We start from the raw sequence: 16865 nt of genomic DNA on the forward strand, positions 1-16865 counted from the left end.
ATGAACACCCAAAATCTCATGAAATTTCGGCAAGGTCTTATGAGAACTCATCATAGACCATTGTCATCGCCACTGCTTTGGAGGTAGCCCCACAAAGGTGATGGGGTAGCAACAAGTTTCTGTTTCAGCCCTGGATATGCATAATACCCAGTGTTGTGATTGTGATCACATTTTGGTTCAGATCTCAGATTCACTTCTGCATGGTCCCTCTTCTTCCAAACATTGCCAATCTGCAGCTAGATCTACCTGCCTCGGCTAATATGCCATTTCAAGCAAGTTGGCATAGAAGGGCAAAATTTGAAAACAATCACTCTCGTTTTTTAAAAAGTACAGTGGTGCCCCGCAAGACGAATGCCTCGCAAGACGGAAAACCCGCTAGACGAAAGGGTTTTCCGTTTTGGAGGTGCTTCGCAAAACGAATTTGCTATGGGCTTGCTTCGCAAGACGAAAATGTCTTGCGATTCCTGGGGTTTTTTTTCCCTCCCCCCCTTTTTCCCAAGCCCCTAAGCCGCTTAACAGCTGTTCGCTAAGCCGCTGAACAGCTGATCGCTAAGCCGCTTAACAGCTGATCTAAGCCGCTAATAGCCTTTTAGCAGCTAATCCGCTAATCCCTTAAGCCTTTAATAGCCGCTAAACCGCTAATAGCGCTAATAGCGCTAATCCGCTAATGGGCTTGCTTCGCAAGACGAAAAAAACCGCAAGACGAAGAGACTCGCGGAACGGATTCTTTTCGTCTTGCGAGGCACCACTGTATATTTTAGCATGAATATGTTCTCAGCTGTCTGTGAACAGGTTTAAACTCCATCTGAACAAAAACTATTTTTACCGGCATGCAAAGGAAACTATTTATTTCCATTAACTAGGCACAAATCAGATATAACAGAACAATTGCAAAAAGCAACAGATTCAAGTATTCATGGAGGGAATGAAATCAAGAGATAGACAGTTTTAAAATGAATGTATTTGCAAATGCATTCACTCCAGCTGTACATTTGAATAGCTTGTGTGCATTTTGCCATGTATCCACCAGAGGGTACATGTATATGAGAAAGAGATTGTGGTGGTTGATTTTATTTCCAGTACCTCCTATTCCCTAGGATTCACGGGCATGGTGAATTGTGCACAGAAGATATGCAAGGAAATGTGCTCTTCGTGGTACTTACCTGTTCTGAAATCTTACTTGGTCATGTTAGATTCTAATTTTTAGAATGTGACCAAAAGCAACACAGGATGGGAACCCCACAGAATATTTTCAGAGCTGAGGAAAAGCATGTCAGAAGACACTCTTCTGAGAAAAATTAGACCGCGTCACAGAACTTTCTCTGAATATTCTCCACCAAATGGTGGCCGCCATTTCCCCACCACCAGCACCACCTCCCCACACAATGCTCAGATGAAGTTCAGAGCGTTGTGGGGAACGCAAAATGGCAGCCGGGCTGTCACAACATAGTTGCTGCTGCTGCTTCTTCTTCCAAAAGCAGCCAAAACTAAACAAGCAACACTGTAGGAAAGAACGTTGGCTACTCACCACTAATGGAAAGTCTTACAGCCCTCCCCCCCAACAAAATGTTGGCAAATTTCTCCTCCCCCTGAAGAAATTTGAAGAAATGGCTCCTTCCATTTTTCTGCCCACAAAGAAGCTTAGAAAATTCCCAGAAGCCATTTGCACACATCTCTAACATTATTATTTTTTTAAGTGTTTGTTCTGCTAAGTCGTAGCAAAAAATGTTGCTCCTCTTCAAAATGGTGAAATGGGAAGCGTGTTAGTTTAGGCTGGAGACATTCTGGCCCCGATTCCCATGTGGTTTTAATGGAGACACAGCAGAGTAGGTGCAGCTTGCATTAGGTTAAGTTAATATTGAAGAGTGATGAATTACGTAGCTGCCTACCTTGAGTTGGAAAGTTTACTGTAGCTATTGGAAAGAAAGAGAAGAGGAAAGCGTAAGATGCAGGTGAACAAGTTAGGCTACAATCCTATGCACACTTCCATGGCAGTAAGTCTCACAAAATTCAATGGGCTTAGCTCCGAGTAAGGGTGGAGGGTAGGATTTGATTCAATTTGCACTTTCGAAAGCAATATGAGAACCTTAATACAGTGGTGCCCCGCAAGACGAATGCCTCGCAAGACGGAAAACCCGCTAGACGAAAGGGTTTTCTGTTTTGGAGGTGCTTCGCAGGACGAATTTGCTATGGACTTGCTTCGTAAGACGAAAATGTCTTGCGATTCCTGGGGGTTTTTTTTCGCTCCCCACCCCCTTTTTCTAAGGCACTAAGCTGCTAATAGCCTTTTAGCAGCTAATCCGCTAATCCCTTAAGCCTTTAATAGCCGCTAATAGCTGCTAAACCGCTAATAGCGCTAATCCGCTAATGGGCTTGCTTCGCAAGACGAAAAAACCGTTAGACGAAGAGACTCACGGAACGGATTCTTTTCGTCTTGCGAGGCACCACTGTACAGCCATGCTTGGATAAACTCTCAGTTATCCAAACTTGACAATGTATTTGTCCAACCAAACATTGTTTACAAAAAGGCAAAATTAGGCAAAAGTGTGCATAAAATGAATATATTAGTGAAAGTAACCCACAAAAATACATCTTATGTGCTTATTAGGAGAAGAATTTGCTGAATAATTTTCATGAGGATTTTTTTTGTAAATCATATACTGCTGCAGAAATGCAGAGAACTGGATGTAAGATTGGGGGAAATGAAAACAGAGAGAGCCAAAATGAATACACCCTTCCACCCCTACTTCTGAGTAGTCACATCATGCATGCTTAGAGGGGGAGCTCCAGCAGTGGCAAAACAGCCTGGGTTCACAAGCACCCCAGAAACTTAAATACTTTTATAATGCTTCTCTGCCTAGGACCCTAACGAGCGCCACACGTTAGGATTTCAGACACAAAATGCCCAACAGCAACTCCTACTGCACTCAGACAACCAGAGCACCCCATACCCACAAGCAAGGAAAGCAGGCAACACTTGCATCAAAATCATAGAATCATAGAATTGTAGCGTTGGAAGGGACCCCAAGGATCATCTAGTCCAACCCCCGCAATGTAGGAATCTCAACTAAAGCACCCATGACAGATGGGCATCCAACCTCTGCTTAAAAACCTCCAACAAAGGGGAGTCCACTTTCTTCCAAGGGTGTCCATTCCATTGTTGAACAGCTCTTATCATCATAACATTTTCCCTAGTGTTTAGTTGGATTCTCATATCTTGTAACCAGGGCCGTCTTAAGCACATTGGGCGCCGTGGTGCAAAGATCCCTCCGGCACCCCCCCCAGCAACTCCAAAACAAGGGAGGGGGTGGTGGAAAATGTCCTCTGCCTCCCCCAACGCCCTGATTCCCGGCGTGGTGGCCGCGATCAAGCAGGAAAACGTGCTGGCGGACAAGCTCTGCCGTGTCAGGGCGCCCGAGAAGGCAGTCCAGGAAGACTGCGCGCCGCCTTTCACCAAGAAGCAGGAGGAGGACAACGACCAGGAGCAGGGCTGTCTTTAACAGATGCAGAGTCTCTGCGGGGGCTTGGGAAGGAAGCTGCACGCCCACCAGCCATATGCCGTATTTTTTTGCTCTATAGGACGCACTTTTCCCCCTCCAAAAATTGGGAAATGTGTGTGCGTCCTATGGAGCGAATGCAGGCTCCTTGGCTTCAGCGATAGCAACGCGAAGCCTCTGAAGCGCAGAGGGAGCGCTCCCTCTGCGCTCCGGAGGCTTTGCATTGCTTTCGTTGAAGCCTGGAGATATGATAGGGATAGCCGCCTGAAGCCTTCGGAGCACAGCGCGGGTTCCCGCTGCGCTCCACAGGCTTCAGGTTCCTTTTGCTGAAGCCAGGAGAGCAAGACTTTCCTAGCTTCAGCAGAGAGGGAGAGCTGCGCAGCACCACTTCGGCCAAGCAGGAGGAGAAATGGAAGGGGCCCCATTTCTCCTGCCGCTTTGCTGAAGGGGCGCTGAGCAGAGAGGGGGAGAATTTTTTCCCCCTTGTTCTCCCTCTCTAAAACAACGTGCACCCTATGGTCCGGTGCGCCCTATAGAGCGAAAAATACGGTAGTTGGCGGGGTGCAGCTGGCAGGTGTGCAGGGAAAAGGGAGGTTGCCAGCAAAACTCCCCTACTCGCTAGGGCACCCCTGAGAGGCCGGCGCCCTGGCGCAACGAACCACTAACACCAATTGGGAAGATGGCTCTGCTTGTAACTTGAACCCATTGATTTGAGTCCTACTCCCCAGAGCAGGAGAAAACAAGCTTGTTCCATCTACCATGTGACAGCCCTTCAGATATTTTAAGACAGCTATCATATCATCTCTCAGTTGCCTCTTTTCCAAGCTAAATCTACCCAACTCTCTTAACCATTCCTCATAAGCCTTGGTTTCCAGACCCTTGATCATCTTGGTTGCCCTTCTCTGCTTGTCAATATCTTTCTTCAATTGGGACGCCCAAAACTGGACACAGTATTCCAGGTGTGGTCTGACCAAGGCAGAATTCAGCAGGACTATGACTTCCCTTGACCTGGACACAAGACTTCTTCTGTCGAGGTAGCCTGATTCTGTCTTCTGCGGCATTAGCTATCCCGCCCAGTTTGGTGCTGTTAGGTTGTGGGTGAACATATCAGACGACACAGCGATTCTCCAAACAGCTCTTGTTTATTCACAGGCCAGAACAGAACTGAACTGAAGGGTTCAGCCAGCCTGCTTATATAGAGCTCCACTACAACGGAACAGTAACCACTTTCTGTAACTATCCGATCACTGAACGTCACTTTTGATCCCTTATTTGCATATGTGGACCTGAGTGGAAACTATCTACAGTATCCCCCTGCTGGCCCAGGGTGAGAATCTCAGTACATAACAGGTGCCATCTGCAAATTTGATGAGCATCCCCTCAAGATCTTCATCCAAGTCATTTATGAGGATATTGAACAAAAACAGGTCCTGTAAAGAACCCTGCAACACCTCCTTTTTCCAGGATGATGAGGAACCATTAGTGAGCACGCCTTGGGTTTGGTCAGTCAACTAGCTACAAATCAATCTAAGTTACCTTGTCCAGCCCACATTTTACTAGCTTCTCCACAGGAATATCACAGGGGACTTTATCAAAACCCTTACTAAAATCAAGATACAGTGCGTCCACAGGATTCCCCTGTTCCACCAAAAAGGGAACTGAGATTCATCTGGCATGTCTTGCCTTTGAGAAATCCATGCTGGGTCTTAGTAATCACAATATCCTTTTCTAAGTGTTCACAGAGCAACTGTTTAATTATCTGTTCTAGGATCTTTCCTGGTATCAGTGGCAAGCTCCCCGGTCGGTAGTTACCCGAATCTTCTTTTTCCTCCCTTTTGAAGATGAGGACAACATTTGCTCACCTCCAGTCTGCAGTGACCTTACCTGTTCTCTGCAAATTCTAAATGATTATAGACAGAGGCTCTAAGATTACACCCCAAGCTCATTTAATATCTGAATTCATTTAAAATAGCTAGCTGTTCCCTTACCACCTCTTTTCCTGTCTCAGGTTGCAGCTCCCTCTTTGTATCATCCTACCTCTTGAGAGTCCCATGGACTGCAAGAAGATCAAACCTATCCATTCTGAAGGAAATCAGCCCTGAGTGCTCACTGGAAGGACAGATCGTGAAGCTGAGGCTCCAATACTTTGGCCACCTCATGAGAAGAAAAGACTCCCTGGAAAAGACCCTGATGTTGGGAAAGATGGAGGCCACAAGGAGAAGGGGACGACAGAGGACGAGATGGTTGGGCAGTGTTCTCGAAGCTACCAGCATGAGTTTGACCAAATTACGGGAGGCAGTGGAAGACAGGAGTCCCTGGAGTGCTCTGGTCCATGGGGTCACGAAGAGTCGGACACAATTAAACGACTAAACAACAACACCTTTCTTTAACCCAAAAACACTTCCTACAGCTTCAAGGAGCCATTTTCCTGGAGACGATGATGCTCCGTGGTGATGAGGGGCACCCTTGGGGAGGAAATTTGTCCCCATTTGTACTATGAAATGTCAAGGTGACAAAGTTGTTCAGAAGAGGATGTGCGAGTTCCCAAATACTTTCTGGCGGCTAAGCCCCAGGCACACAGCATTTGCAAGCGACAAGGCTTAGCACTGTGATACTTTTTTTTCTTCCCCTTTCTGTAATCTGCCTCTTACAACACACAAGAAAGGAATAATGGACTCCCCGAAAACCTGCATGGCGAGTCAGTTCTCATCCACAGCTTGAAGGGGCGTTTTTGCTTTCTTTCTCTAAACAGGACACTTCAAACAAAAGAGTGTGGGAGCCAACATAAATCACAGAAAAGAGTTGGCGGCAGCAGTCCTTTGTGTGTGTATTACAGGCATTTAGATTCTAGCAGGCAGGCAGGCTTTTGCAAAATTCCATACGAACTGTTTATAGCCATGCACAAAAGTGGTGCGGGCAACCATTTATCAGGTTTGCGGGCATGCTGTGATTCTGTGGAAGCAGCAAACAGAGCACAGATGCATATGACGGATACACAACTTCCTTGTCTATAAATCTCATAAAAGAAGCAAGTATTTCGCTCTAATGATTGTAAATATATGCTTGAAAATATTTGGTCAACGAGCTGTGATCTCAGAAGCTAACAGGATTACTGATTGCCAGTAGCTGGGTTTCAGGGCCAATAATGCTGGCATTCAAACTTACATGTCTGTTCCAAATTAGCCAACGGAGCATAAGCAAGTCTCCAAGTTATTTGGGAGAACTCTGGATGCAGCTCATATTTCCTAGCATATATCACCAATGGTTGAATGACAACGTCGAAGCATGCAAATCCGTATTGTACTCGAGTCGCCAGGAATATATCATACTGGTTACACCCGCTGCCAAAAAGATCATAATCTTCTTTCACTGCAATTAAGGCTAATGATAAGAATATGCCCTGTTGCCATTCTTATCCTAATTCCTAAACTAGTGTCTGGAGGCGTTTCTGGGGTGCAATGGGGTGAACAATCTGAGGCTGAATCCAGGCAAGACAGAGGTCCTTCGAGAAAGAAGATCACTTGCTCTGGAAGGTTGTTTTCAATGGGATTACACTCTCCCAATGGATCAAATACATAGTTTGGGAATCTGCCTCGTCAGCCTAGGTGGCAGTGGCGATGGCAGGATTACATTTTATCCCTTTAGGCTGGTAGGCCAACAGTGGCACTGTCTAGAGAAGTCAGACCTAGTCGCAGTTGTACATGTTCTGGTTAAGTCCACAATGGGTTACTGCAAGTCACTCTGCATGAGGCTGCACTTAAAGATGGCTCAGAAAATTCAGGTGCTTCAGAATTTGGCCTACCATATCCTCAGGGCCATCTTAAGCATATCCGGTGCCGTGGTGCAAAGATCCCTCCAGCACCCCACCCCGTTTCCCAGAGTTGTTGACCTTTTCCCAAGCCTCTGTGGCGATTGCTCTCCTCCCACGAAGGCTTGGGAAGGAAGCTGCACAGCTGCACGTCCGCCAGCCATATGGTTGACGGGGCGCAGCTGGCAGGTGTGCAGGGAAAGGGGAGGCGGCTGGCACCAGCAAAGCTGCGCAACTCCCCCTCTTGCTGGGGCGCCCCTGAGAGGCCGGCGCCCTGGCGCAACGCGCCAGTAAGCCCAATGGGAAAGACAGCTCTGCATATCCTGTTGAAAATCAGGCAGTCCAACTGCTTTTGCTGGCTTCCCCTTGAAAGGGCTTTATTTGTTGTGCTCATTTGTTGCTGTAGGTCTTGGTTATGTTTATACATTGGTTCTGGGATGGATGTCTGTCTTATCATTGCTGGTTTATTAATTTTCTGAGTGGTAGATATTGTTGTTTTTATGGAATATACCGTATTTTTCACTCTATAAGATGCACCCGACCATAGGACGCACCTTGTTTTAGAGGGGGAGAACAAGGGGGGGGGAATTCTCCCCCCTCTGCTCAGCGCCCCTTCAGCGAAGCGGCAGGAGAAATGGAGCCCCTTCCATTTCTCCTCCCGCTTCACTGAAGGTGCGCTGCGCAGCATTCCCTCTCTGCTGAAGCCTGGAGAGTCTTGCTCTCCCGGCTTCAGCAAAAGGAACCCGAAGCCTTTGGAGCACAGCGCGAGGTCCCTCTGTGACCCAAAGCTTCAGGTGGCTATCCCTGAAGCCTGGAGAGTGAGAAGGGTCAGTGTGCAGCGACCCCTCTTGCTCTCCAGGCTTCAGTGAAAGCAATGCGTAGCCTCCGGAGCACGGAGGGAGCGCTCCCTCTGCGCTTTGAAGGCTTCACGTTGCTATCGCTGAAGCCAAGGAGCCTGCATTTGCTCCATAGGACGCACACACATTTCCCCTTAATTTTTGGAGGGGGGAAATTGCGTCCTATAGAGCGAAAAATACGGTGCCTTAAGAGAGCTTGGACTCATAAAGGTGGGGCAGAAATGTCTTAAATAGAAAACACTTTAACAATTAACGAAAGTGTTGAATAGCAGAACAAGAGCTAGCAGCAACTAAAAATGGCATGCCCTGAAATCAGCTTACATTTGGGTCTTGGCCAAGAGAGAGGACTCATTATTATTCTGGCCTCTGTACTATAGTTTTAGTGCCAGAAAGTGTAAAGGTAAAATTTGGGAGAATATTCTGTTTGTTAAAGCTGTTATGGCAGGTCCATGGGAATCTCTTCTGGTTTTGTTTATCCCATATATGTTAAGCAAAGTTGTAAAATAGTATCTCTACATCCTTAGGTTAGACTGAGAAAACTGGAAAACCAGGTCAGTAAAGATAGCAACTGAGTAGCAATCCAGAACCTAGAAATGTGGTCAGAGTTGTTGCTAGCGGTTGTTGCAAGCTTGGCTCTTATGAACAGTTTTAAACACATTTTGGATAAAAGGGGTGTGCAAGTTGGATTGGTGTTTTATGGTATTGCTGCTTTATATGTGTAATGGTTCTAGGGGTTGCTTGTGCGTAAGTTGCCGCCACTCCTGGCTAGGTTACCTGGTTGAACCCTTTCTGTCTGGACAGCCTAAGGTTCGTGGCTGCCTCAGTCACTGGCAGAATCTGTCAGTGGGCGTTTCTTGAACCTTTTCCAGCATAAAAGCTGTTTGACGCCCAGTCTCCTCCTACTCTCCCTGCGCGGAAGTCTTCTGCGCAGAGTGGGTGTGGGCAGCGGAGTACCCGTACTCTCTCCGCTGGTCTCCGGTGAGGAGTCCTGTAGCCTCCTCTCCGATTCCCCCATCTGCCCCCCTTCTCCACTGGTGTTACGCTGATTTCCTTCCCCAGTGGATGGGCTGCCTCTCTCCCTACTGGGACCCTCTCCGGCATCCCTCTGGAGCCTTCTCTCCGCCTCCAGCTCCGATGGCAGTTCCCTGACAATATGATATTATATTTCCAATGCATTCATGTACCGTGTGTTTGTGAGCCGCCCAGAGCTACACTGTCCAAGTGCTCAGAGTGCCATCTTCCCTGGTTCCAAGGGGTTCAGGAGAAAGGCTGAGGTTCGCCATGGTTGTCCCTGAATACCTGCTTGGGCAGTTTAAAATCACTTCTGTTATAATGGCTGGTTGTACTTTCCAAACCAATTCTATGTGTGGATGTCAGGGAATTGGAGGCAGAGAAGGGGGAGAGAATGGGGACTTACAGAGATCAGCCTCCGTTAATTAGCAGCTGTTCTTCCTCGGACGAGTAAGGTGACGAAGGGCTGTCAGGAGGCAATGAATCTGAGAGGGGGGAGCCACTTCCGGGGCCCAGCCACTCTCGTAACAGAGGAAGGAAGAGGCTTGGGCTCAGGAAATGGATATGGTGGGGGAAACGGAAAGCCTCTTCAGTCAAGGCAACTGACTCACCATGATGGAGACGGACTTTTTGAGCTCTTGTAAATAGCTTGAACGGGACGCGGGTGGCGCTGTGGGTAAAACCTCAGTGCCTAGGACTTGCCGATCGCATGGTCGGCGGTTCAAATCCCCACGGCGGGGTGAGCTCCCGCCGTTCGGTCCCAGCTCCTGCCCACCTAGTAGTTCGAAAGCACCCTTAAGTGCAAGTAGATAAATAGGTACCGCTTTATAGCGGGAAGGTAAACGGCGTTTCCGTGTGCTGCTCTGGTGCCAGTTTGCCAGAGCAGCTTCATCACGCTGGCCACGTGACCCAGAAGTGTCTGCGGACAGCGCTGGCTCCCGGCCTCTAGAGTGAGATGAGCACACAACCCTAGAGTCTGTCAAGACTGGCCCGTAAGGGCAGGGGTACCTTTACCTAAATAGCTTGAAGAAACCAATAAATCTTTGTAAATATGGCTGGATTCCCGGACTCTTATCTCTACTAAGGTAAAGGTAAAGGTACCCCTGCCCGTACGGGCCAGTCTTGACAGACTCTAGGGTTGTGCGCCCATCTCACTCAAAGAGGCCGGGGGCCAGCGCTGTCCGGAGACACTTCCGGGTCACGTGGCCAGCGTGACAAAGCTGCATCTGGCGAGCCAGAGCCGCACACGGAAACGCTGTTTACCTTCCCGCTAGTAAGCGGTCCTTATTTATCTACTTGCACCCGAGAGTGCTTTCGAACTGCTAGGTTGGCAGGCGCTGGGACCGAACAGCGGGAGCGCACCCCGCCACGGGGATTCGAACCGCCGACCTTACGATCGGCAAGCCCTAGGCGCTGAGGCTTTTACCCACAGCGCCACCCGCGTCCCCCTTATCTCTACTAGCACCCACCAATCATTCCTGACAGTGGACCACTGACAATGTCTTTTCTGCTGGCCCTTGGGACCTCTTTTTTTTGAAGAGGGGTCCTAGTTCGTGCTAGCAGTCTAAATTAAAGCACTTCTTTGCAAGTTGACTTGCCTATCTAATTTTTTACTTTTTGACAGCTGCTGTGGGATTCACTTTATTCACGTTTTACATTGACCAGGGAATACTAAAGACTTTTTGCAGAACCAAAATGCCATGGATTCCCATTTAAAACTCAGCATACTTTGCAGTATCTTGACCAACAAATATCTTAGTGATGCACGGCCCTCAGTAACCTCCGTTCTCCAGCTTCAGAGCTGCAGAAGGAATCGTTAAAGAGAGTCTTTAAAATGATGTCCTATCTGCCGTTCGGACTGCAAATACATGGCGGTCGACAAAGAGCCATCCAGAATGCAACAAGATTCAAGCACAGTGCCAAAGCAATGCCATTTCTAGCAACCCCCTTTTGGAACCCCGCCCAGTTTTTAGTACTTACAATTGCTGATAAGATGTTCACCGTTGGCTTTATTAATCTCTGGAAAATAAGGCAAAAGAGGCAGTCATGTTAGCACTGTCACTTGGAGCTCTGTCCATGGATGGGAATGGACTTTCAAGACTCTGTTTGCAAAACTGAGCTTTTAGTTAAGAACTGGATCATAGCAATGGCTTATCTAGTTCAGCCACTCTCTCTCTCCCTCTCTCTCTCTCTTTATTGATTTAAACTTTGTATTAAATGTATTTGTACATGCTCTTTTCTTATAATTTCTAACTAAACAAAAGTAAACCCAAGTAAAAAATCCAATAAACTAAATTATATGAAAACAGACTTCCCGTCATTTCCTGATGTAAGTTACATTTACAACATCGAATGTACCATATTTTTTGCTCTGTAAGACTCACTTTTTCCCTCCTAAAAAGTAAGGGGAAATGTGTGTGCATCTTATGGAGCGAATGCAGGCTGTGCAGATATCCCAGAAGCCAGAACAGCAAGAGGGATCACTGCTTTCACTGCGCAGCGATCCCTCTTGCTGTTCTGGCTTATGGGATTCAGAATATTTTTTTTCTTGTTTTCCTCCTCCAAAAACTAGGTGAGTCTTGTGGTCTGGTGAGTCTTATAGAGCGAAAAATATGGTACTTATACTTCTTACCTTATTCTTACTATAGTTTCTAGTACTTACTTATAACATATTGTACCGTTTTTCATTGCTTAGCAGTATTTAACTTACACAAGGGTCATTCAAACGCTGCCACAGATGTTATGTCGTTATATTTTTGTAGGCATTTCTTGCACATATCCCATTTTTGCGTAAATGATTGTTTTGTATTTCCCCTTAATCTATCTGTCAGTTGAGCCAATTCTGCATAGTCTAATAACTTATTCTGCCATTCCCTTACTGTTGGTACTTTCCCCCCTTTCCAGTTCGATGCAATTAATAACCGGGCAGCGGCTGTTGCATATGAAAACATTTCTCTTATAGTTTTTGGGATATCACCGCCTAAAATTCCAAGTAGAAATGTTTATGGCTTTTTTGCAAATGTTAATTTAAAGATCTTTTTCATCTAGTCCAGGATCTCAACCAAATACCTTGGGAAACCCACAACCAGGACATGACATAAATAGCCCTCTTGCTCCCCACGAACAGGTATTCATAGACATTCTGACTGTGACAGTGGAAGTAAAATAGCCATCAAGACTAGCAGCAACTGATAGCCTCCATGTTGTTGTTGTTTAGTCGTTTAGTCGTGTCCGACTCTTCGTGACCCCATGGACCAGAGCACGCCAGGCACTTCTGTCTTCCACTGCCTCCCGCAGTTTGGTCAGACTCATGTTTGTAGCTTCGAGAACACTGCCCAGCCATCTTGTCCTCTGTCGTCCCCTTCTCCTTGTGCCCTCCATCTTTCCCAACATCAGGGTCTTTTCCAGTGAGTCTTCTCTTCTCATGAGGTGGCCAAAGTATTGGAGCCTCAGCTTCAGGATCTGTCCTTCCAGTGAGCACTCAGGGCTGATTTCCTTCAGAATGGAGAGGTTTGATCTTCTTGCAGTCCATGGGACTCTCAAGAGTCTCCTCCAGCACCATAATTCAAAAGCATCCATTCTTTGGCGATCAGCCTTCTTTATGGTCCAGCTCTCACTTCCATATATCACTACTGGGAAAACCATGGCTTTAACTATATGGACCTTTGTTGGCAAGGTGATAGCCTCCATAAATTGATCTAATGCACCTTGTAAATTTGTCTAAGTTAGTGACCATCTTGTGGGGACAAATGCCATAGTTTAATGATGCAGGATTGTGAAGAAGCCTCTCCTTTTATCTGCCCTGAGTCCCACTGTTCAGCGTCCTGGGATGACCCTGGCTTCTGGTATAAGGATAGAGGGAGAAAAATACTCTTCCTATCCACTTATCCCTCTGGTTGCTCAGGTGGCTTCTCAGGGGCATAGAGCCTTGCAGATCCCAGACCTGTTGCAACGTGAAACTTCTTGCAAACGTTGGGGCACTTCCTCAGGCAAAACATTTGAGGTTATTTCAGCAGGAGCCAAAAGAGGTTGCAGAAGACTTGGTCTCCTCTTCGGGGGCCAGAGCAGTAATAGTTTTGTACACATCCCTCATTCTCGCGTATATAATGCAACATCCACAAGTAGCTTGCGCCAATCATGGTGCGGAACTGTCACCTGCCAATCACGACTGCCTTTTCATTTGTAGGGATAAAGCTATAATCTATTATCGTATTATTCATTCCCTGTGTAGCAATTTGCATAGTGCAACTTGTGCATTTTTTAAAAGATGGGCGATGTTTGTCATTGCACATATTTAAATCCAAATCATTAATTAATCAAAGGCTCTTATGAAAAGACTATGTTATGGATATTAATAAGTCAACCAGAGTTAATTACCAAATGAATTAGCTAATTATTTGTTACAGGATTACTCGTTGCCGTGCAACTCTTACCTTTCTTCTGCTCTTCCCAGGCACAGTCTGCGCTTTAAAGCTCCAAACACTTTAATTTTTTTTGCTCCAGAGCTTTCCCCGCAAAACCCCAAATTGCCATTTGCTTTGCTACAGCTTTAAAGAGCAGTTTTTTGTGGGGAAAGCTCTGGGGCAGGAAAAAGGGTACTCAGACAAGTGGACCTGTGCCTCATAAGCGTGGGGCAAAGTTTAGTGTGGATACATCCTGGCTCTTCCTTTCAAAATATGATTAAGATGTAGCCCAATAGGCACACACATGAGGACCACCTCACTAATCACCACACCACTGCTTTTCCATAGTTGGGAGGAACTACATAAGTGTTGAGTCCTGTTGGACTATTTGAGAGACAGGCAGATCTGACCCTCTTGCACAAGCCCTCATGGAAATGAGTGGAAGTAGAGGGCCTTCTTGGTAGCCGCACCCGCCCTGTGGAACTCCCTCCCGTCAGATGTCAAGGAAATAAACAACTATCTAACTTTTAGAAGACATCTGAAGGCAGCCCTGTATAGGGGAGTTTTTAATATTTGATGTTTAACTGTGTTTAATGTATTTTATTTGTTGGGGCAACCCAATCAGATGGGTGGCATATAAATAATATGTTGTTGTTGTTACTACTACTGCTGTGGAAGAGCATGGCCATGTTCTTGAACAGCTCCAGAAAATTTTGTGGTGGAACCACGTGCCCTGTGGGTTGGATCTATCTGTCTCCCACACTGTGTCAGGAAGAAACAGATGATTATGCGTCCCATTAAACTTTATTGCCAAAATGCCTAGAAGGTCCATATGCTCATTTGGTTAGAAGTATTAACTGCTGCTTGCATTTCTCCAGGATTGCTTTTCTAAGCAGGTCCTTGAAGGCACAGTGGAACCTCATCCATACTTCTGGCTCTGAGACCATCTCAGCGTCAATAATGGCATTGCCCTCTATCACAGACCTGATGAGGTTGTGCCAGAAGCACCTTTTCAGCTCCATACTACTCATTTCAGGCATGAATTATCCGGTCAACCCACTTTTGAATGGTGGCATTATGCAAGGGTCACAGAGGCCCTATAAAGTACCTACTTAATCCAATCTATAGGGACGTGGGTGGCCCTTTGGGTTAAACCACAGAGCCTAGGACTTGCCAATCAGAAGATCAGCGGTTCGATTCCCGCAACGGGGTGAGCTCCCGTTGCTTGGTCCCTGCTCCTGCCAACCTAGCAGTTCAAAAGCATGTCAAAGTGCAAGTAGATAAAGAGGTACCACTCCAGTGGGAAGGTTAACGGCGTTTCCGTGCACTGCTCTGGTTTGCCAGAAGTGGCTTAGTCATGCTGGCCACATGACCCGGAAGCTGTACGCCGGCTCCCTCAGCCAGTAAAGCGAGATGAGCGCCGCAACCCCAGAGTCGGCCACGACTGGACCTAATGGTCAGGGGTCCCTTTACCTTTAATCTAATCTATCAGCTCTGTCTCTCAGTCAAAAATAGATATAATATGCTCAAAATGCCCTGGTATGTACCCCCCTAGTCCTGTATGATTGTGTAATTCCTGAGCACAGCCAGCTGGGAGAGCAGATGAAATTCAACGCATGAGCTGGAAGACAGGGGTAAACTTGGCAGGCTGGAAATTGTGGTCGGGGCAGAGCTTAGCAGATGGCTCCATAGCAAAAATCAATGGGGGAGGTTAGTCCACGAGAAGCAAGCAAGGGGAGCAAGTAATAAATTTATGAGGCAACATCATATGCTTCAGGGCCCAAAGTAGAGAAAGGAAAACATGGTGGGAGGAATCCAGTCAAGATTGTAGAAGGTAATAATGTCTGACACTTGCCTCTGAGCTTGTAAGATGAAAGGTCAATCCTCAAGGGCCATGTTGGCAACCTCAGCCTCCTCAGCAAAAGATCGTTCACACTCATCCAGAGGGCCTCTTTCCTATCCGAGGCAATGAACCTAAACACCAGCACCACGTCTGCAAGCACGCCATTGTAGTCTTCACTGCAAAGAAAAACAAAGCCTCAGACGGCTGATCCCACAAGCCGGGGTATCTTCTACTAGAACTTCCTGCACAGGCGAGGCTGGCCCAAGACATCTGGGCAACTGAGGTGGAAGAAAATGAAAGAGCAACTCCACCTCCTACTAATTGATATGTTTGCCGGGATGCAATGGAGGCTGTCACCCATTCGGACTGATAAGGCAGAAGGCAGGTGAAGCCCAGAGCCAGTAATTTGAGTTTTGGTCTCAACCTTCTCCTTCCTGGATTCTACAAAGGCAACATGTAGGGAGTGAGGAGGAGGAGGAGGCTGTATCGGCAGTGCCTACCACCTCCATCAGCCTGGTTGTAATAAGGAGGTAGAGGCTGGCTGAGGGCAAGCTAAGCTGGCTGGGGGAGTGCCCACTTGGCCCTAATGGACTAACCTCCACTGCCCAGATGTTCTACCCTCTTGCATAACTCAAGAATGAACGGGGGCTGTGTAAGAAATATTGCTGAGCAATAGCTCTCAAGTACAGTGGTATAGCATGGGTTGCCAGAGTCCGGGGCTGTGTAGAGGGTAGTGGGAGAGAAACGGATTCAACTGCCTAACACATTTGACTGCCTAACAGCATCCCTGTCACCCAGCAGATCACAGCCACAGAGATAAGAAAAGAAGAGGCGTTCCATTATCTGGAGAGACCACTTCCTGGTTCACATGGAGAAGCCGTTTTCAACGGAGACCAGCAACGGAAGCATGCAGGGAGAACTGGGTTTTGAAATTTTGCACCCCCTGCTGTGGGTTAAACCACAGAGCCAAGGACTTGCCGATCAGAAGGTCGGCGGTTCGAATCCCCGCAACGGGGTGAGCTCCCATTGCTCAGTCCCTGCTCCTGCCAACCTAGCAGTTCGAAAGCACATGAAAGTGCAAGAAGATAAATAGGTACCACTCCAGCAGGAAGGTAAACAGAGTTTCCATGCGCTGCTCTGGTTCGCCAGAAGCGGCTTAGTCCTGCTGGCCACATGACCCGGAAGCTGTACGCCGGCTCCCTCAGTGAATAAAGCGAGATGAGCGCCGCAACCCCAGAGTCGGCCACGACTGGACCTAATGGTCAGGGGTCGCTTTACCTTTACCTTTAACAATTTTGTGCCCAGGGCAACCACCCCATGCCCCCTCCCACTACACCTCTGCTCAAACAAGACGTTTTGGGGTGCCCTCCAAAACTTGATGGTGGGACTCTCTGAAAAGTCTTACTTTTGGAAGGTGCAGCACCTGTTTTTAGCTCCTCTGGGAGC

At 47.2% G+C, this 16865-nt stretch overlaps 1 protein-coding gene across 4 annotated transcripts in view; it reads right to left on the reverse strand.

The window, feature by feature from the left end:
* LOC310661550 (transmembrane protease serine 11A-like) overlaps nt 1-16865 on the reverse strand; it is a 74514-nt gene that overhangs the window by 12091 nt on the left and 45558 nt on the right. For 3 of the 4 annotated variants that reach the window (XM_083407878.1, XM_083407879.1, XM_083407877.1), the window contains 3 exons: nt 15432-15595; nt 11154-11192; nt 1890-1913 (listed from right to left, as the gene is read on the reverse strand). In XM_083407878.1, the coding sequence (XP_083264004.1) occupies nt 1890-1913; nt 11154-11192; nt 15432-15595 (227 nt within the window). The remainder of the gene's footprint in view (nt 1-1889; nt 1914-11153; nt 11193-15431; nt 15596-16865) is intronic. The other variant, XM_083407880.1, reaches the window with a different exon arrangement.

The sequence above is a fragment of the Podarcis tiliguerta genome (assembly GCF_965153285.1).
Source record: "Podarcis tiliguerta genome assembly, chromosome: 13".
In the NCBI taxonomy this organism is placed as follows: Eukaryota; Metazoa; Chordata; class Lepidosauria; order Squamata; family Lacertidae; genus Podarcis; species Podarcis tiliguerta.